Genomic DNA, 22,814 nt, shown 5'->3' on the forward strand with positions numbered 1-22,814 from the left:
CTCGAAAGTTTAGCGTGCAAAATCGTGGATAAAAACGTGGAAGTTATAATAATGTAGAGGAAAAAGTAAAATATTTTTAATAAATTATTTAAAATGCTTAGAATTCTATCTTAAATTAAACTTAAGAAGTAAGTTTAATTGTTTTAAAAATAGTTTATAATAAAAATTATAAAAAACTTGTTGGCTGTTAATGAATTTTAGTTTATACTGTAGAGGAAATGGTATCATGTACAAGCGCTGGACTCGAGAGACATATTTATGGTTTCTTGCTGGTTTCCTTGGAAGTGGAGGAATAACTCTATTCATGATAATGATTTTGTTCGTACTTCTAATTCAGGTATGGTGATTTCTTTGTATATTTTTCAGATAAAATCGGCATTCCTTTTAAATACTATGAGAAAGCCTACTCGTGTGAAACACAACCCATTTTGGAAAACTCCTTGATAGGGTGGTGGAAGTTGAATGTGGATGCTAGAGTGTGTCTTTATTCCAATAGTGTTGCCCTCTCTAACAGCTGAGTGCTGGACTATTATTAAAGGTCTGGAGGTAGCTTGGAGGATGAAGGCTACGCAGGTTGAGGTTGAAAGTGATTTTACTATGGCTGTTCAACTTGTTATAGGATAGATTAAAAACAATTCCCTTCAAAGCCTTGTTCACGAAATGTGGAGCTGGAGCCATAATAGTTGGAGTCTGAAATTTAATCATGGTGGCAGAGATTCAAATTGTTGTGCTGATTGGATGGCTTCCTTTGCTTTCAAAAGGAACCAAGATTTAGAATTGTTTTCATCAGTTCCAGACGGCTTACAGTTGCTGGTGGAGTCTGATAGACTAGGTTTACTTTAGTTCTTTTGTTATTTTTGTTTTGGGTTGTGCCCTCATTATCTTCTAAAAAAATTCATAAAAAACTACATTGTATGTTTATATAATTAATTTTCCTATGAGACACAACGATAGTATCATAGGTTATAATATTTGGACTATGAATACTCTTGTCACTATGAGAAAACTGGTATTTGGAGGCTGTTTGAAACCGCCTCCAATTGATACGTAGAGGCGGTATTTCCGACGGTTTAATTGATTCGATGCGGTTGACGTGAAACCACCTCCAAATGTGTACTAGAGGCTGTTAAAATAACCGCCCCCATTTACCATTCAGAGGCGATTACATTAAAATCGCCTCTAATTGCTACTTTTAGAGGCGGTTAAATCATACCACCTCAAAATGTATATTAGATGCGGTTAAAATAACTAAGGTTGGCAAAACAGGCCACCCGGCCCGACCCAACCGGAAAAAAATGAGCCGGGTTAGGGTTGACTCGAAAAAAAAATGAGCCAGAAAACCCAACCCAACCTGACCCGAGTCGGATTAGGGTTGGCTCAATAATATGACTCGTGGGTGGGCTTGAAAATATAGCTCGCGGGTTGGCTCATTTTCAGCCTATTTAAATGACCCTATAGTATTAATGCACCAGCTATGTGGCTTCCATTAGCTTAAACAAAGGGTTACAAAATGAGAAATAAAAGCAAAATATTTTAGTTTCAAATTTTCTTCACAACAAATTTGCATCGACATCCAGAAACAATCAGAACCACTTGCTATCAAGTGGGTAAGATATTTGAACCAAACATAGCCAACACAGCCTAACAATATAAAAATGGCAGGCATGTGAGAAGATCAGGGACTTTGGTTTAGAGAAGGAAGAAAAATGATGACAACATGTGTGAGTTTTGTCCATTTTTGTATATTATATTTTGTATTTTTATAATAAAAAAAGACTCAACCTGCGAGCTGACTCGTTTGACCCGCGGGTTGGCTCGTTTTTTCACGGGTTGAAACGAGCCGGGTTGGCTTAGGTTGGCAGCTCATTTTTGCCAACCCAACCCGGCTTATTTTTGGCGGGTTATGAGCCAACCCGACGGGTTGACTCGTTTTTGCCAACCTAAAAATAACCGCCCCCATTGACCATTTAGAGACGGTTGAGATATAATCGCCTCTAGATGCAGCAATTAGAGGCGATTTTAATATAATCGCCTCTGAATGGAAGTGGAGGAAATTATTTTAACTGCCTCTAATAGATATTTGGAGGCGATTTCGTGTGAACCGCCTCAAAATATACATTAAAGGTGGTTAAAATAACCGCCTCCAAAGCATATTTAGAGACGATTCATGATCTATCAGACAATGAGATTCATAGAGAGGAATCTCTTTGTTCAGCCATTGGATCGTCCTCAAATTTGGTTAGTGTGTCCTTTTCTTGTATTACTTTAATCTGACCGTTCAGATTTTTAAGTTGAATTATCTGGTGTTATATATAAATTTCCAAAGATGACTGTTGCACATTAAAAAAAACATCTCACTTTCACTTTGAAGTCCCACATTGGATGACACTTGTTCCTCCTTCTCCAAGCATTTACAAATTATGATGGCACTGGTAAACGAGGTAATGGTAAACAAGGTGATTTATGAACCGTCGAACCAAACATTTAAAGACGGTTTGAACCGCCTCAAAATGCAAATATAACCGTCTTTAAGAATTACTTTTCTTGTAGTGTGTAGGTGGGACAAGTGTCGAAAGATTTAAGTTGGACCGACGGTTATACTGGTGAACCGGTCAAGAAATCAATATGAGTAACATCTTAGATTAATCATGCATAAAGTTCAGAAATTGTGTTTATGATTTTTTAAATTTTGAATTATATATATTTTTCATCTCAACTTTCGCTGCTTCATTGAACAATATTATGTGGCTCCCCAAATCAAGTTTAATAACATTGTGTAGAATAGGGGTGGCAATTTGGGTTGACCCGCCCCGCCAAAAACGAGGCAGGACGAGTTGACCCGCCAAAAAATATGGGTTGTAAAAATGAACTCACCCCGTTTTATGGTGGGTTGGCGGGTTGACGAGTCAACCCACCAACCCGCCAATTAAAAAAAAATTAATTAAAATTCAAAAATAAATTATATTTTATTAATTTTTTTAATATTATTTTATTTTATTTCACATTTCTCTATATTTTTTTTAGTCTCAATCTTAAATGTATACTAATATTTGTCAAACATTCTTTAGGAATTTATAAATAGATAACATTTGTCATAAATAAAATTGTTATTCTTTATTTTTTCTAGAAAGTACTTAGATAAAAAAAATTGAATATCACAAAAATTTAAGTACTAATGAAATACTACCTAATTGTAAAAAAATAAAAAAAATAATAAAAAAATTTAAAACCCGACGGGTCAACCCGCCCCGCAGCGGGTTGAATCCGTTTTGACCCACTTCTAGGTGGAGCAGGTTAAGGTGGGTTGAAAATCTCAACCCAACCGGTTCCGTTTTGGCGGGTTGACGGATTGACCCACCGGACTCAACCCATATTGCCACCCCTAGTGTAGAATATGTGTCCATTGTCTCTTGAAGTCAAAGACGCGTCAGTTTCGATCCAACCGCCCACCGCGCTCCAAACTGCCAACTCCTTTTCACGCCGACCACTTCATTCTCCAAAAGCTTTTGTTTTTTAATTTGTGGAACTTTTATTTTATTTTTGCCATAAAAATATTTTTTCTGCCACTTTTACATAAAAATCAGGTGGATCTCATTAATTTTCTTTCTTTCCTTCTTCCCAATAAAACTCATTTGTTTTTATGCAAGTGACAAAAAACTATTTCTAAAGAAAAAATAAATTTTTAAACCCTTAATTTATATACTTCTGCCAAAAACAATCTTTACTTTCAGATCTTCTAATGTTAAAAATTAACGTGATCATATGAAATTTTTGTGTTTATTTTTCTCTTTCCGTATACAGTAAATATGTGAAGACTAATTATTATTAATGAAGAAAGAAATAGATACAAAACTAAATCATGTGAAATTTTAACATAAAAAAAATTATTCTCTTTTACTCTAGTGACACATTTTTACAGTTATATCCTTTTGAGGGTGGCAAAAATTATATGAACAGAAAGATAGTTAAAAATAAGATAAAAGTGTTTGTCATTTTAAATGACAGAAATTTATGTCATTTTAAGAGAGATACAGACACGAAAAATTTAAATTTTAAATTAAAAAAATCACTCACTTTCTCTCTTCCATGATTTCTGTTTTTCTGTGTCTATCTCTCTCTTAAAATGACATAACTTATGTCATTTAAATAACAAATATCAAACTCTAAAAATAAATAAACAATTCTGATTTATATAAATATATGTAGGATTTGATGGTTCTTATATTATAGGAGATGGAATTATCTTCTATACAAGTGTATGAGATCATGTGAAGAAAAAAAAAAGATTTCCACATATTTTTATGTGTACGTAGAATATAATTTTATCAAACAAAATGGGAAAGATCATAATTCAAAAATATAAAAAATAAATAAAAATCACTAAATTGCACAATCAAATTTGGTGATACGTCACAGGAGAAAACCTCAACAGTATTAATTAATTTGCGTTTAATCTACCCAGACATTACTTAAACAAAAATTAAAATGCATAAAGCCGTGGGTTTTATTGAAGATTCTAGACTCTAGAGTGCATAGTGTATACTGTATACGGCGATGACTCATGAAATTGTTCTCTGCCTATTCCGCCTGTTTTTTTTTTTTTTTTTTTTAATATTTTTCTCCTTGCGTGGTCCACGCCTCTACGTGGTCACGTCGGGTACATTGATTCGGACAATGACTCCTTTAATGATGTTATATTTTTATATTCATTAATTATTTAACAGTATATTACATGAATTATTTGCATTAATATTGAAGTTTGTATTTGTCATTTAATATGACACAATAAAATTTTCTACACACATAATATTTTGTGGGCCCCACACTTTTTGAAGAAAAAAGAAAATTACGGCATGCAAAACGAATCTCTATAACATTACACAATCATTTTTCCTACAACATAACTCTTATAAAATCCTTAAATATTTATGATTATAATTTTTATTGAATAAAAAAATATTTAATATATGTTTAAATTAATTTTTGTTTAAAGAGTAAAAAAACTGCTCTAAGAATTTGTCACCTAACATTGTTGATAATATACAACTTATAATTCATAATATTATTATATATGTCTCATAATTCATTTTAAAAGCACAAATAAAAATTTAAATAATTTACCAACAAGGTGTTGGCCAAGTGGAAGAATGCTTGGTCCCCGTAAGGTGGAGGACTCAAGTTCTACACCCGGGAAGCGCATCTGTTGGGAGAGGGAGTACCCTTGTTGCTCTCAGCCCCTGGCCAGATTAGTCCTAAATGATGAACCAGTTAGTAGAAATACTAAAAAAAAAATTAAATAATAAACACAAATTAAGACTTAAATAATAAATCAATCATCATGATGGAACCTCTCGCTTTGAGATCAATCATAAATCAATCTCCTCTTATTGTAGACCCATAAAAATGAAAAAATAATTGTATGGTCCCTTTCTCTCTTTTTCTTCTTCCTCTTTCTCTCCTCTCTCCTTTCTCTTCTCTCTACCCGACTCACATAAATCGGGGATCACTGAATATCTGCTCATAAAAACAGTATCTACAATGAACATACACGATCAACTTTGATATTTGAATCAGAAATTTTCACCTTTAAATGTAATCTATAATTCTACTATAAATCTTTGCTAGAATTAGTGGTTTATCCTGATTATAAACCCAATATATATATATATATATATATATATATATATATATATGTACTGATAGTGTACACAAGATGTGCCCCGTGGAGGGTGAAGTATGTTGATATAGGGGGTGTCTATAGTGGTCTTGGTAGAGACCAAGTCACTAGTGAAGCTTCCCATGATGTGCATCAAGGGGGAGTGTGTGTGAGTGACAACATATCAGAGGAGTGGGGAAGAAAAAGATCCCATCTCCATGTGTGAGAGGGGTATTTAGAGAGGAGAGTCCTCTCTTGCATGGGGGCTTGAGCTTGTCAGCCCATGAGCTGTCTCATCAAGTTGCTCCCTGTCAGTGGGGCAGCAGTGCAGGATGGGGAATGTCCTAGTGGTGAGTCTCTATGGCCTGCCATGGGTGCCCTTTAGAAGGTTCTAGATATGGGCTTTAAGCGATTGGGCCCATCTGGTGGGCCTAAGTGAGTAGTATCCAGAACAGGAGCCCCCCAACTGGGTAGCTTGAAGGAGTCAAGGTGCCAAGATATATGGCAGCTAAGGCCGGATACCTATAGTGTGTAGTGTTCTAAGCAGGATATAGTGTAATCGATCGATAATACGTCGGCCTTCATGAGTTGTTTATTTGTTGTCGTCGAGTATGAATTGTCTGATTGGCGATGCTTGAGTACTTCAAGAGAATCTTCTATTATGGCTTGCGATTGTGCTGAACTTGTTGTCTTCGAAGATGCGTCTTGTTATTGAGGAAGGTCTTCAAATGTTGTTGAAGTGGTAATAATTTAATTGTAAGAATAAGCTGGCGAGCCCATGTTGAATCAAGTATCCTGTAGATTTAAACAGCTGCAATAAATATGCCTTGAGCGTCTGATAATAATCAAATAATATTGTAGATGAAAGCTTGAAGATCCTGATGATAAATATATATGCTCCGTTCTTCAGCAATAAAACTCGGTGATATGAATGTATGATAAATAATGCCCAGTGACTTGGGTCTTTGATGTCTAGTTGCTCAGATATGTTGCTCCATGATCATGTTTAATAACTGAAATAAAGATGTCTTGACTGTCTGATAAAATAATGTTGTAGATGAGATCTTCTGGAGAAGATAATTGTTCCAAGAGAGAGAGTCCGTTCTTCGGAAATAAAACTTGCTGATGACAAATAATGTAGCGGATGAAAGCTTTCTCGAGAAGAGAATGTGTTCCAAGAGTCTGGGAGTCTTCATAGATGATAAATGTGTATGCTCCGTTCTTCAGCAATAAAACTCGGCGATATGAATGTATAATAAATAATGCCGAGTGACTTGGGTCTTTGATGTCCAGTTGCTCCAATTTAAATCCTGCAACAACTAGTATAGTTGTGTATAAATGACGATAAAAATGTGCCTAGTGGGACGTTGGCCAGGCGCTGGCCATATAGGACTTTTGTCGAGGGGTAGCACATCTCGGACTCTGTTTACCGAGGGGTATCACATCCCGAACTCTATTTGCCGAGGGGTAGCACATCCCGGACTTTGTTTGCCGAGGGGTATCACATCCTGGACTTTGTTTGCCGAGGCGTATCACATCCCAGACTTTCTTTGCCGAGGGGTAGCACATCCCGGACTTTGTTTGCCGAGGGGTATCACATCTCGGACTTTATTTGCAGGGGGTGAGAATCGTCCCGGCCTTCATAATTAATTACTGGGGGTGAGAACCATCCCGGCCTTCACAATTAATTATCGGAGATGAGAACCATCCCGACTTTCAACTCATATGAAATTTATAATCATATGAAATTTATAATGATGCAGTTGGAGAGAAACATATATATGCTAGTGAAGAGATGTTGTTGCCTGGTGTTGAAAATAAAACCTGACCATGTGAATGTCATTGGGCACTTGGCATGCAAGTGTTGATTAGATAAATTTCAGGTTGTTGATTGGCATGAGAGCTTGGTCTACATGTTGGGAGAGCTGAAATCCTTCTGTTGGGCGTGATGGAATGCTTGCCTCCCTATTGGGCGGGATGAGAGCTTAGTCTCCATGTTGGGAGAGCTGAAATGTTGGCCTCCATGTTGGGCGTGATGAAATGTTGTCCTCCCTGTAGGGCGTAATGAAATGCTGGTCTCCATGTTGGGCGTGATGGAATGCTGGTCTCCCTGTTGGGCGTGTTGAAATGCTGGTCTTCTTGTTGGGCGGGATGATAACTTGGTCTCTTGTTGGGAGAGCTGGAATGCTGGTCTTCCTGTTGGGCGTGATGAAATGCTGGTCTCCCTGTTGGGCGTGATGAAATGCTGGTCTCCATGTTGGGCGTGATGGAAAGCTGGTCTCCCTGTTGGGAGAGCTGGAATGCTGGTCTTCCTGTTGGGCGGGATGATAACTTGGTCTCCTGTTGGGAGAGCTGGAATGCTGGTCTTCCTGTTGGGCGTGATGAAATGCTGGTCTCCCTATTGGACGTGATGAAATTCTAGTCTCCCTGTTGGGCGTGATGAAATACTGGTCTCCCTGTTGGGCGAGATGATAACTTGGTCTCCTGTTGGGAGAGCTGGAATGCTGGTCTTCCTGTAGTTGGGCGGACCGCTTTTCTGATAAGTTGAGCGGTTGGCGCTATTTGACATCTTGGGCGATAGGACTTTGTGGTGGGTGGTAGTTTCTTTGAGTCTTTTTTGGGCGGGGTCTCTGGGCGGTTGCCAGACCTGGGTTTGGAGCTGATGTCCAAATGAGGTGTACTCTGATCGGTAGAGGATGGAATTGGCATTTTGGTTTGACTATTTCTTCTTGTTGGTGCTTGTTGTGTGGTGATTCTTGATTTTGGTCATCAAGATGGAGTTCAGGTTGGTGTGAACGCCAAACAAGACACGTGAACGCCGATGGGGGTATGCTAACGCCAAAAAAGGAATATGAACTTCGAATAAGGGGAGTGAATACGTTCGTGTTCTCCCATACTTATGAAAGAGAGACTTTATATGAATGTCGTTTTCTTCGTTCTTTGTAGACCCGGAGTCTTCAGGTTCTTTTCTACTTTTCTAGTCTTCTTTCTCTGTTTGCAGATTTGACACGGTTCTGGGTTGTGAAAATAGGAAAAAAATGAGAGTTCTTAGAACTTCCAATAAAGAAATGGGAATTGAAATTTGTCGTTTCCCACAGACAGCATTAATGTACTGATAGTGTACACAAGATGTGCCCCGTGGAGGGTGAAGTATGTTTATACAGGGGGTGTCCATAGTGGTCTTGGTAGAGACCAAGTCACTAGTGAAGCTTCCCATGATGTGCATCAAGGGGGGAGTGTGTGTGAGTGACAACATATCAGAGGAGTGGGGAAGAAGGATATCCCCTCTCCATGTGTGAGAGGGGTATTTAGAGAGGAGAATCCTCTCTTGCATTGGGGCTTGAGCTGGTCAGCCCATGAGCTGTCTCATCAAGCTGCTCCCTGTCAGTGGGGCAGCAGTGCAGGATGGGGAATGTCCCAGTGGTGAGCCTCTATGGCCTGCCATGAGTGCCCTCTAGAAGGTTCTAGATATGGACTTTAAGCGATTGGGCCCATCTGGTGGGCTCAAGTGAGTAGTATCCAGAACAATATATATATATATATATATATATATTTTTTTTTTCACCTTAAACTTAAAAAAAAAAAAACAATTATAAAACTTTAATGCATAAATAAGCAGTTTGTGTTGTTATTTTTTTATTTATACATAAAGAACAATATAAACAATTAAAAATGCTCTTACCCAACACTTTATGATTTTAAGTTAATTTGGTTCTTTACATGATATCATAGTTTCAGTAATCATAAGATTACTAGTTTGATTCTCACTATCCTCACTTGAGAAATTAAATTAATATAAGGTAAAAATAAATAAATCTATCTAATATTCATATTTCAAGTTCAAAGAGCTCTTACGTAATAGATTTATTAGAGAATAATATAAATCATTAAATTTTTTTTCATCCAACCGCTTAAAATTAGGTTAAATTGACTCTTTACAGTACATAACTATGATAGATATTAAGACGGAGACACATTAAATGTAACAAGGAAGGTAGACTAAATAAATTTTCATGATTTGTAAAGACTCAATTCACGCACTAGAAAGAGGAGAAAAAGAGGACTTGTTATACTTTTTTAAGCTGGAGTAGTCTTGTCGAATTGAGTTATTGAGGACCACCAATATATCTAATGATTCTTCAAAATTGGTGACCTAGAACTTGAAGATTTTAGATGCGCTGAATTTCAACGTCAACGCGTGCAACACTATGCTAGCGATTAAAATAAGAGCCAAATCCGACATATAGAGTTAAGCCAACAGTATATCTCCGGTGTTTAAGATGCTAAACAACTTTGTTTATGCAGCAAAGTAGGTCAAATCCTTTGAAAGTTCCAGAATCTGAATAGGAGGATGGCCTTTTTATTTATTTATTTTTTTTGTGTACAAATGGAGGGTTTTTTTTTTTTTTTTTTGCAAGGGCGTGCATTCAATGGGACAAATGACTAAAAAGAATCACCAAATAATTCATCTCAAGACAGATAGACTGTGTAGATCCCACGGCTTCAAATTCCACGTATTTTGTTTTCTTCCAAAAAAGTAATGTTTATTATTGTACTTAATAAAAGTAACACCGAATATGCATGTGCCAATCAATCATCACACATGCCTTTTTGGAGACGCACAGAATGATCGACCTAGCATCTGTATTGAAGCCGTGCAAGCTACGCTCTAATTATTTGTTGATCTGTCTAAGATTCATGTTCTCTTTAGTGATATCAAAATTATTATGCTTGGTTCAATATTTACATTTTTGTTTATATTGATAGTAGTTAAACTATCAAATACTAGGATACCAAAAAAAAAAAAAAACTATCAAATACTATTCATAAAGAGTAGCTCAACTAAAGAAACAAAATTTTAAAAAAAAGTATTAGTGAGAAAAAAAATCTAAATTTAAAAATTAGTTTCAGATAAGAAAGAGCGTAAAAATCCTTAAAAACCCACAAAAATCTCGTGCTACTAATACACAATAATGTGTTAATTTTGATTTGATAAATGTGACTCCATGTGCAATTGTGAAGTTATTTTTTAATTTATTTATTATCAACTGCTTTTTTATTGTACTTGTTAATAGAATAAAGACAAAAAAAATGGTTAAGATTGGAACATATTTATGGGTCTAAACGAAGGTTAATCTATTTTGGATAAGATCTAAAGTTATCCATCAATTCAAATCCCATCTCATCCCTTGAGGTCGATGATCCCTTTTAAATCTCCGCGTTATTCTCCTGCATGATCTGAATGTGTGTCATCCACATTCACCAAAGCGCGTTATAAGCGTTTGCATTTGATTCGAGTTTTTTTTTTAATTTAGGGGTAAAATATTGAATTCCAATAAAATGTCAGAAAGATTAAATGGATAAGGCGAACACAGTTGGGGTTGGCTGGGAAGCTGGTGAACCTTCCAGCTCTATTACAGCACGCAGTACCTGCAAAGAAGCGTCTAGAATCACTAACACTATAACTGAAAAGTAAAAAATTCGCCAACTTTTTCTATTTTTATAATTTTCTATTTTCTATTTTTTTTTTTGGCCAAATTCAATACCGAAAATTTAGTAATTTTTTAGATATAGATTTTTTGTTAAATTTAGTTGTGCCTACATGACAAGGACTGGCGTGCAACGTCACCTGCAAAGACAAGTGTCACTATCCAATGCCAGACCTTTTTTTTTTTCTTTTTAATTTTCTAACACATTAATTAATTAATTAATTATTTTAATAAAATTGTTAATTAAATGTTCTGGTTTTCTCAGCCCCAAGGACAAAAAAAGAAAAGAGTGGACAAATGGTAAAGCCTCTGTGATTGGTCATTGGCAACTGTGAGGTAGAAAACGAATAAAATGTGGGGGAAAGAAAACCATGTTCAAAGTTTGAAGCAAAGAAAGAAGAGAATATAATAATATAAGAAGAGACCTTTAAGCCTTTTCTATAGTTTTCGTTCATCGTTACCATACCTTTTTGTATGTTTTCACCGTAGAGGAAATTATAATTTTTTTTTTTGCTCTATGTGAAAGTGTTTCGTGTTCAAGGGTTGAAACCTTTTTTGATTTTAACCCTTTAAACTGCTGCAAAGAGCCTTCTTTTGTGGTTTTTCTTTTTGAGGCTGAGAGAAGGCTCTTGCGTGTTCGAATTTCTTTTTTTTCGTGTTTGGGGAGTTTGTTGTTGTTGTTGTTGATTGTGCAAAAGATGTTCAGATTATGGATTACTTATCTGCAATTGGTGGAGCTTTTTGTGAGTTCGTTGGTTCATTTGCTTTATGGGTTTTACATATTTAGCTCAGCTGTTGCCGGAGATCTGTCACAGGCTCTCAATGAATATTTTCACAAGCCTAACGTGAATGTCGAGGTCAAAGAGAAAAAAATGACCAAGGGAGAAAGTGAAGCCAATGCCCAGGATCTGCCTCCTATTGTGTTGGTTCATGGGATTTTTGGATTTGGCAAAGGGGTAAAATCCCAAGTGTTTTCCTTTTGTTGTTTCTGTGTTAAATTTCAATTCTTTGTTCTGCTTTTTGATGAATGTCATTTCATTTCTCTTCTGGGTTTTTGATACATGTATTCTTTGCAATGATCGTTTTTTTTCAGAGATTGGGTAGTTTATCATACTTTGCTGGGGCAGAGAAGAAAGATGAAAGGGTTCTTGTCCCTGATTTGGGGTCTTTAACCAGTATCTATGATAGGTGAGTTCTTCAGGCGTAAAAGCATTTTTTTTTTTCTTAATTCGATGTGTGTGTGCTTTTTTCAACAATTATGAGAAGTTTTTCTTTTTTTTTTGTCTCAGGGCTCGAGAACTGTTCTATTATTTAAAAGGTGGCCAAGTTGATTACGGTGAAGAGCACAGCAAAGCTTGCGGACACTCGCAGTTTGGACGAACCTATGAACAAGGTTAGGAGATCATCATGTTATGATTATTGTTGTTTTTAGTTTTGTATTTTACCTCCCACTTTCCCTTTGTGGTTTTCTATTTTTTCATGAAAATGTCTTTCGTGGTATGTGATTGGGATGCAGGGCACTACCCAGAGTGGGACGAGGATCACCCTATTCATTTTGTTGGGCACTCAGCTGGAGCACAGGTTGTTCGTGTCTTGCAACAAATGCTTGCTGATAAGGTTGGTCCTAATGGTTTTTGTATTTTCACCTTATAAAGGAACTTGTTTGTTTATTTTGGTTTTCAAATTTTGGATAATTTAATATTTGTATTGTCTTCAGGCATTCAAGGGGTATGAAAACACTTCAGAGAACTGGGTATTAAGCATCACCGCCTTATCAGGAGCATTTAATGGGACTACAAGAACCTACTTAGATGGCATGCAGTGAGTTCTTATTAAACTTTTAAATATGCTCAAACTAAGAACTAGTTTATAGTTATTGACTTTAGTTAGCTGCCTTAATTTATTCTTATTGGCTTAAAAAGGGGTGTTTGAGAGAGCATGTAACAGTTCCTACATAAAAATGAAATGAAAAAGAGATAAATAACAAGGATGATAAATTTAGAAGTCTATTTGGCTATGATGCTTGATTCAGCAGATTACATTATTTCTTGCTTCAACTGAATTTTATGAGCTTTTCAACAAACATGATGATAATTATGGCCAAAATTCCCCGTTATTCATATTAATCAATATATTGTTAACTGCCAGAGTTAACTTGTTTGGGTTCAATTAGTTTAGGATAAAGGTGATGTTGATTTACTTAGCAAACTGTGAGTGCTAAGCTAGACTATGCAATTTGAACTTGTTTCAGGCCAGAGGATGGGAGAACATTGAAAACTATTTGCCTGCTACAGCTTTGCCGAATTGGGGTGATAATATATGATTGGTTTGACATTCCCTGGCTGAAGAACTACTATAATTTTGGATTTGATCACTTTAACATGTCGTGGAAAAAGGTGGGCATATGGGGTCTTGTTGACTGCCTCTTGGGGAATGCAGGTCCATTTGCTTCAGAAGATTGGATCCTCCCTGATCTTACAATTCAAGGGTCTATAAGAATCAACTACCATCTACATACATTTCCAAACACATACTACTTCAGCTACGCTACCAAACAAACAAAGAAGATCATGGGTCTTACAGTTCCTTCAAGCATACTTGGGATTCACCCGTTGCTTTTCATAAGAGTTTTGCAGATGAGCCAGTGGCGTCATCCTCCAGATGTTTCTCCCCCTTATAAAGGATATAGGTGGGTTCTTAAATGCAATAGATATTATTTCCACCTTCCTTTGGCAGGGCTCAATTATATAACTGGGATTAAGCTTGATCATTCAAGTTTTATGTAATTGCCTGTGCAGGGATGAGGACTGGCTAGACAATGATGGAGCACTAAACACAATATCCATGACTTATCCTCGCCTCCCGATTGAACACCCCAGCCGCTTGGTTGAAAAGGATTCTGACTGCACACCCTTAGAACCTGGCATCTGGTTTGTAAAACTACCACCTTATTCTTTTGGCTCAATTGTGTAATATATTGATAGAATCAAACCTATAGTCTTAGAGCTTGACTTTGCATTATTTGCTTATATCTGGAATTATAAGGTCTGCGAACTATTTAAGTTAGATCAACCAATTATTAGTTTCTATAACTGCCAGTTAAACTTGCTTTTGGACAAATTGAATCGGTTGCCGTAGGAGATCATTATAATGCAGTGCCCACATTTTATAAGTTGCATTGAAGTTATAATTTCTTTTCTGATATGGAAAGTCTTAATTTCTATACTCAATCCTCCATTAATTTGGGCATTTTTGTTTTATGCATTTGCATGGATGATTTCCTTCCATTAGTATAGTCAGAAAAGCTAGGGGAGCATTCTTTCCGGTAAAATTTTCGGACTGAGTGCACCCAAAATACTAACGAAGGATACCAGACATGGTATTCTGGTTGCAAATTGCCTTTTGAGTAATGTCATTTAGTCTGGTGTAAAGTCAAGTATGTATTACTTGTTTTGAAATTCAGACCTTTTTTTTTTTAATTTTTTTTTTTTTTACCTGTGTATTTTTTGTTCTGAGAAATTATTCTGTGCACTGACCAAGTTATGGTGTTTGATGAAATAGGTACTACAAGTTTGTGGAGGGTGATCATATACTATTCATTGTTAATCGGGAGAGGGCAGGAGTGCAGTTTGATTTAATCTATGACAGTATTTTTCAACGATGCAGGAAACACGTCTTTAGGAAGAAGCTTCCAACAATGCCTAATGAAATCCATCACTAGCTCAACATATTTTCTCTCCCTTATTCAATTAAAAGAAAAATATGAAAAGAAATAGGCCATTCATTTCCATTAGATGCCCCTTCACTTCACCTTTGTAAATGTAAATTTTATCTTCTCTAAGTTTTCCCTCATTTTTATACCCTCCCATTTATGTAATTTGTAGGATTGTGAGAGATATTTGAGGCCTTAGTCAATAGGTTGTCACAATCACAACAGTGTACACAATTATCTCAATATTAATATCAGGAAATGTTTAGGCTCCACCTGTTCCGCTGAGTTTGGGCTTTTATGGAAAGATGAATCCTTGCCCCTGGTGTCACTCTCGAGTCTGCCCAACTTGAAACCTAGCTTTGCCATTTATTTCTTGAAATACATGTATTCCTAAACCAAACACGTTTTTAGACTAATACAATCATAATATTACTGTAAAAGAAAAGAAAAATAAAGAAAGGCTTTTGTGTAGTACACCCTGAAGTCTACTCTTTCAATTAATTATGCGGTTTAAGCTTGCCACACATAAATATATAAGAACAACGACTAAACTTTGTTTACTTGATGATGAACAGATGACTTTATTTTTTGGGGTTACAAATTATACTATCCAGCCATTTTATTGGTGCAATGACAAGTGTCAGAGCAAACGCAAGCTAGCTGGAATTATTTTTAGATGATTATTTTTTAATTGTAATTTGTAATTGTTAATTATTGTTCTGATTTGCTCAGCTCCATGAACGAATAAAGAATGGACGAAAGGTAAGCTTCTATGATTGGTCCATCGGTTAGGAAACGAAGAAAATGTGGGAATGGACCATTTTCAAAGTCCGAAACAAACTAAGAAAGTATAGGAGGAGGCGTATCAGGCATTCTGAAGGTTCACATTTACCACACCTTACTTGTATAAGTATATATTATATGGTTTAAGCATAGAGGAAATTTTGGCGTAAAAGGGAAAGGTGGGGGGGTTGTATTTGTATGCTTCAAGTGTTGACACAGTTTTTACATTGAGCCTTTTAAACTGCTGCAAATAGCCTTATTTTGGGGTTTCTTGAGGATAAAAGAAGGCTGTTGCTTTTGGAATTGTTGGTTGTTTTCCATCTTGGGGGGGTGTTGTTCGTGCAAAAATGATCAGACTATGGATTACTTATCAGCAGTTGGAGGAGCTAGTAGTGAGGTCCTTGGTTCATTTGCTTTATGGGTGTTACATATTTAGCTCAGGTGTTGCTGGAGATATCTCACAGACTCTCAATGAAAACGCTGAGGTCAAAGAGGGAATGCCAAAAGGAGACAGAGAAGCCCATCCTGATGATTTGCCTCCTATTGTGTTGGTTCATGGCTTTTTTGGGTTTGGTCCATTTGCCAAAGGGGTGAGCCCAGTGTTTTCCTTTCCCTTTTTTAGGACTTAAATTTCACTTTTTTTTTCTTCTTCTCCCCTTCATTCTAATGAATCCACCTTTTTGTCCCCTTTGCTTCTTTCATCTTTCCTTGCCATAATTGTTTCTCAGAGATTGAGTGCTTTATCACACGTTGCTGGGGCAGAGCAGAAAGATCAAAGGGTTATCGTCCCTGATTTGGGATCTTTAACAAGTGTCTACGATAGGTGAGATATTGATCTACACAGTGCCAGAACATAATAAAGGCCAACCCAATTAATTTGAGATAAATGTAATGTTGATATTGATTTTGATCATTATATAACTAGTCCTATCAAAATACCATAATATATCTATTTATCTGTTTATTTCATTTCTATAATATATTTATCTATAATTTATATTAATTTTTTCATTACATTGTCACATGTCATTTTTTTTTAATTATCTTGATTTAACCTGTCATTTCTGTTCTTCATGCACATCCCTTTGTAATTTATTTATCTATTTGTTAAATCTGTTACAATGTATACGAAAGTTCTTCTACTAATTGTTACATGAGATTATGCTTAATTTTAAATTATCAATTATTTCTAATTATTACCATTTTCCGAAGGCCTTAAAGATCTGTGCCATTTCTTAACTTTAAATAAATCAATTTCATATTAAAATACTTTTGTACAATCCAAAGTCTTTTCTTGGTCATTTTTGAATGAAGAAAATAAAACGATGAAATAACTATTCTTTAAAAGCACATGACTGCTTGTCTGCTTCTCTTAATAAATAGCCGTAAACCTTGTTTTATCTTGAAAGTTTCTGAAAATTTGAAAGGAAAAATTAAAAATGAGTTTCGAGCGTCATTTTTGTTTAAAACGAAACTATTTAATAAAAATATATTTAGAGTTTATTATTTTGTACTTTTAAAAAAAATTAATTAAAAAATATATTTAAAAATTTATAATATTTTTTCAGAAGTTAAAAATGATAAATTTTCAATATTTTTAAATAAGTCTTATTATAAAATCTTTTCTTAAAAAAAAAACTTATTTAAATGTACCCTCAATCAAATTTATGAAGTTTAAGAATTTACATTGTTCTATGAGATGTTAAAATTAATCTAATATTTTTGAGGAAAAAAATACATAAATCCATATTTTTCCTTTAATCTTCAGTTTTATTTCTTAATAGAGAATAAATCATTAAGGTAAAAGAGTTACTTTTATTTACCAAGTTCATACTATTTTAAATTTATAACCCAAAATTTTTTTTGTAAGTTCATCACTCAAAATTTTTCAAGTCGTGCCAATGCTTCAGCGTACAATCTTGCTTTTTTATTTGGGAAAACTAAGTTTCCTCAAAAATTACTTACTCCTTTTAAATTTTTTGAATTATTTATATTTTTATTTAAATTTTTTTATCATTTATATTTTTAACTTAAACTTTTTCTATCACTTATCTCCCTAATTTAGGGGAATAAGTACTAAAAAAACTTTAAATTAAGAATGTAACTGATTCAAAGTTTTGAGAAGAATGTAAGTGACTTTGAGAAAATTCATAGATTTTTTTATTTATTCATAGCTTTTCCTTTTATTTATTCATAGCTTTTCCTTTTATTTGGTTGTGATTTTGTCCTTTGCAAAATTTCTGAAATAGAGTTTTGTCTCAGAGCTCGCGAATTGTTCTATTATTTAAAAGGTGGCCAAATCGATTACGGTGAAGACCACAGTAAGGCTTGTGGACACTCGCAGTTTGGACCAATCTATAAACGAGGTTCGAATTAAGATCTCCATGCTCTGTCATTTTTCTTTGGGTTGTTTTTCTTCTAAAATTAATTTATATAATTTTATCTAATATTTATTAAAATGACGTTATTTTGGTACAGAAATTATGATGTATTTATAATTGTAATTTTAATTTATTTCAGGATTATAATAATTTTTATCATTTTTATTTTTTTAATTTTTCAATCCCGAAACGACATCTTTTCAATAATATTACATAAAATTATATAATGTCATATTATATACTTTTTCCATCTTTCTTTTAGCTGTAAATTTTTCAAAATTATTATTTTTTCAATTATTTGAACAGCTTTTTATATTATAAAAAAAAAACAGATTTTTTCCTTTAAAAGGAAAAAAATATCGAACCAAAAGGTTCAATTCCTGATTAATTTTTTTATCAAAAGACACGTCAGCATATAAGAAAATTATTTTTTAAAAAAGGAAAAGATCAAAAAAATTCCTATGATTTTTCTTTGAATCATTTAGTCCCATATGCCATTTTTAATCACTTGTACCCCTATGATTTTTTCCCCCAATCCAAATCCTTATTTAATACCCTTAAAAATTTGATGAATGAGTCTATTCTACCCTTTATATCATCTTTTTTCTCAAGCTTTGGAAGAGTTTCTAACAAAATTATCAAATTTTCCTTCATTAACCAATTTCAAAAATAAAATAAAATTATGAAGTGACCCATAACTGGTGATATGAATATAAAAAACAGTTGCAATGAGATTTTAGCCAAAATAATTTTTATTACAAATAAAATTTACAAAAAGAACCAAATGCTAAAGCCTTCCTTTATCCTCTCTTCTATTTCGTTCTTCTGCTTTTCCTAATTTTAAATAATTAAATATACACGTACCATTATTTATTTATTTTATTTTATTTTGAAGAAAAGCTGGATTCTGATGTTACGTTATTTCAACGATTCCATGCTTAACAAATTCATAATTCATTCTTAAAGTAATTTGGGGACTATTTAGCTGCACATTCAAGTTCCTAATTTGTTGATATGATTCCGATAGATTGTGCATAAAATATGAATTATACTTATTGTTTTGGTTTTGGATTATTGCTTGGTGTGTTTGGATTTGTTACTTGCTGTTAAAATTCTGGTTAGTTAAATAACACTGCTTCTATTTCCTCATAGGAGAAAATGTAACAATGGATTCTTAAATATTTAGTTTTTTTAATAAAAATTACTTTGGTTAAAAACTCATTAGAATTGATTATTATATTCCTATCACCAGTCAATGAGTCATGTGTCACTTCACAATTTTTTTTGAAATTGGATAATGAAAGAAAATTTGATTGTATTGTTAGAAACCCTTCCAAAGCTGAGAAGCAAGATGCTATAAAGGGGTAGAATAGACAAATTTATCAAATTTTTAATAGTGTTAAATAAGGATTTGAATCAAAAAATTACAGGGGTGTAAGTGATTAAAAAAATATATAGGGGCTAAGGAATTCAAAGGGAAACCATATGATTTTTTTTGAACTTTTCCCTTTTTAAAATTATTTTAAAAAGAAGACATATATGAAGGAAGATATAAATAATTAAATTAATTCCTGAAAGATATTGTTGAATCCAAGAGAAATTATATTTAAAATGGGATAGATCAATTATGCAGTGAGAGTGATAGATTTTGGATAGGATAAAACTTCATTAGTTGGATAAATTTCATTACCTATGATTTGTATTTCGAAATAGGGTCGTGATGTTTCCTTCATGTGATACTTATTATGTAGTTGGAAAACATATATAATGTTGGTTATTATATCGAAGAAAGATGAAACTACCACGTCCATGAAATATGCATTTCTTTAGTTAAATTAATTTAGGAGTTAACCAGGAACTAATTTGATCAATATTTCAGGATTAATATGGTAATTTTAATACGTTAATATATCTGACGCTACATTTTTCTAATTGAATATCTACTCTAACCGAATCCTTAGGGCACGTTTAGTAGGAGGATTTTTTTTCCTAGAATTCCTTGGTTGGATAAATACTAATGCATCCTTTGCGACAAGATTTTTAAATTTTTTTTGAAAATTTGATTTTTTCGAGATTTTATTTCATGTGTAATTTCTTTTTGAAAATACCATCTAAGAATATCAGTCAGGGATGGTATTATAGGATTTTCATGTCAAAAAAAAATTAAATACAACCAAATATAGCATCAAGAAAATTAACCTAACATTTTCGGAAATATTTTAACCTATCAAATAATTTTTTAGTAACATTCTCAAAAAACTCATTTTCCTATCGTATTGAAAATCATGATTTTCGGATAAAAGAAATTTCTTGAACCAAACGTCCCGTGACGAAAATGTATTCACATGAGATGGGACGTTTTCGAAAGTATGTTTGTTTTGTTGTGCAAAATGGAATGCAGGTCACTATCCTGAATGGGACGAGGATCACCCTGTTCACCTTGTTGGATACTCAGTTGGAGCACAGGTTGTTCGTGTCTTGCAACAAATGCTTGCTGATAAGGTTCGTCCTAATCGTTTATCTCCTAATGCAAAATATTAGATCATTTTACACTCATTTTGTTTCCAGGCATTCAAGGGATATGAAAACACTTCAGAGAACTGGATATTAAGTATAACATCTCTATCAGGAGCATTTAATGGGACTACAAGAACCTACTTAGATGGCATGCGGTGAGTTCTTATTAACTTATGCTTAAACTTCACAGAACTAGTTATTGACAACATGATCATGTAGTCCAAAATTTTCATTGCTCATCTATTTTGCAAATTACCAGTAAGTTATCCATATTAAATAAAGTGTGAGCTTGATTCAGGCCAGAAGATGGGAGAAAATTGAAACGTATTTGCCTGTTACAGCTTTGCCGAATTGGGGTGATAATTTATGATTGGTTTGACATTTCCTGGCTGAAGAACTATTACAATTTTGGGTTAGATCACTTTAACATGTCATGGAAAAAGATGGGCATAAGGGGTCTTGTTAATTGCCTCCTAGGGAATGCAGGCCCATTTGCTTCAGGGGATTGGATCCTCCCTGATCTTACAATTCAAGGGTCTATAAGACTCAACCACCATCTACATACATTTCCAAACACTTACTACTTCAGCTATGCTACCAGGCGTACTTGGAAGATCCTTGGTATCACATTTCATTCATTCATGCTTCGAATTCACCCCGTGCTTTTCTTAAGAGTTTTGCAAATGAGCCAATGGCGTCATCCTCCAGATGCTTCTCCCCCTTATAAAGGCTACAGGTTTGTTTCTATGTTTGCATTAGATATTATTTTCACCTGCGAATGTTGGCTGGATCAAAATGTGTCCATACAATTATACCTCTTATTGGTAGGTCTTATAACTATTAAGTCTTTGCTAAATCTTCTAGCATTATTGTCCAAAATGTGACAATTTCCACTTTTTCTATCTTTTTTTCATTAAAAGCAACATTTTCATTTTCCTTCGGTTAGTGCTTAATGTTAACTTGGATTAAGCTTGAATAATCAAGTATCATATAATTTGGAGTGCAGGGATGAGGATTGGCAGGACAACGATGGAGCACTAAACACAATATCTATGACACATCCTCGCTTCCCAATCGAACACCCTAGCCGCGTGGTCGCACAGGACTCGGACTGCGAACTCTTACAACCTGGCATCTGGTCTTTAACACACTACCTCCATATTATTTTGGCCTAATATATTAATAGTGTCAAGTGTCAACCCTCTGGGTTTAGAGCTTCACTTTGCATTGTTTACTTTTGCGTGGCATTGTATGGCCTAGAAACCATTTAAGTTGATCAACCAATTATCAGCTTCTATCTACCATTTAATTTAACTTTAATCGTAGAGTAATCTTGGACACACTGAATTGGTTATTGGAGATAATTATGATGCAGTGTCATCTAATTGATTAGACTAAGTTAAGAAATTAATTAAAAAAAGATGTATACTGAATTAGATCATATAATTGACCATCTCACTTTGTATCCTGGTATTCGAAAATGCTTAATTGCTATACTTACCTTGCATTAATATGGGCATTTTGTGTGTGTGTGTGTGTGTATTTATGGACGATTCCCTTTTATTTCTAAAGAAGTCAGAAGAGTTCATGTTGCACATTCCCTGATGAGTGATGTCATTTAGCCTGGTGAAAAGTCAAATATGTATACTGTATGACTTGTTTTAGAAATATTATGATGGAAATTTTTTGATATACCAGTGTAATTTTGTGCTGAGAAATTTTGTGCACTAATCTAATTATGGTATTTGATGAGACAGGTACTGCAAGATTATAGAGGGTGATCACATACCATTCTTTATGAATCCGGGGAAAGCAGGAGGGCCGTTTGACTTAATACATGACACTATTTTCGAACGCTGCAGGAAGCATGTATCTACCAAGAAAGACAGTGCCTAATGAACTCCATCACTAGCTTAGCTTATATTACTATCAGAGGCCTTAGTGGATAGGTCCTCGTCACAACCACAATAGTGTAACACAATTATCCCTTATTAAATAATAATAGCTTGCCAAGCTAAAAACTGTTAGAGAGATATAATATAAAATTATTGAAGGTCCTTTGTTTATAAGTTTAAAGTGTTGAGTTGAATTGGTAGCTATTATGGTATAAGAACCAAGGTGATCATGGGGTCACGAGTTCAATTCTTACAATGCAATATCTATGCTTCAAGTCTAGAGGCCTCTTGCATTAGACACTGTGTTAAAAAGAAACTTACACTTCTAGTGGAATTAAAATAGCTAGAACAAAAAATAAATATCCACGCTTCAAGCCTAAA

General features: G+C 34.4%; 2 protein-coding genes across 2 annotated transcripts; both read left to right on the top strand.

Annotated features, from left to right (window-relative positions):
- Positions 1-11,461: 11,461 nt before the first annotated feature.
- Positions 11,462-15,223, top strand: LOC133315176 (uncharacterized). Its single transcript, XM_061516749.1, has 8 exons — positions 11,462-12,101; positions 12,239-12,333; positions 12,435-12,538; positions 12,662-12,762; positions 12,863-12,966; positions 13,397-13,834; positions 13,944-14,075; positions 14,707-15,223. Exons 1-8 carry the CDS (start codon positions 11,844-11,846, stop codon positions 14,864-14,866), a joined length of 1,392 nt encoding a protein of 463 aa, XP_061372733.1. The 5' UTR covers positions 11,462-11,843; the 3' UTR covers positions 14,867-15,223.
- A 701-nt stretch (positions 15,224-15,924) lies between these two features.
- LOC133315177 (uncharacterized) lies at positions 15,925-22,434 on the top strand. Its single transcript, XM_061516750.1, has 8 exons — positions 15,925-16,230; positions 16,369-16,463; positions 17,903-18,006; positions 20,423-20,523; positions 20,590-20,693; positions 20,837-21,274; positions 21,545-21,676; positions 22,296-22,434. Exons 1-8 carry the CDS (start codon positions 15,988-15,990, stop codon positions 22,432-22,434), a joined length of 1,356 nt encoding a protein of 451 aa, XP_061372734.1. The 5' UTR covers positions 15,925-15,987.
- The last annotated feature ends 380 nt before the right edge of the window (positions 22,435-22,814 follow it).

This window comes from Gastrolobium bilobum, unplaced genomic scaffold (assembly GCF_033153095.1).
Source record: "Gastrolobium bilobum isolate Gb01-03AN ecotype WA unplaced genomic scaffold, APGP_CSIRO_Gbil_v1 utg13952, whole genome shotgun sequence".
Classification (NCBI taxonomy): Eukaryota; Viridiplantae; Streptophyta; class Magnoliopsida; order Fabales; family Fabaceae; genus Gastrolobium; species Gastrolobium bilobum.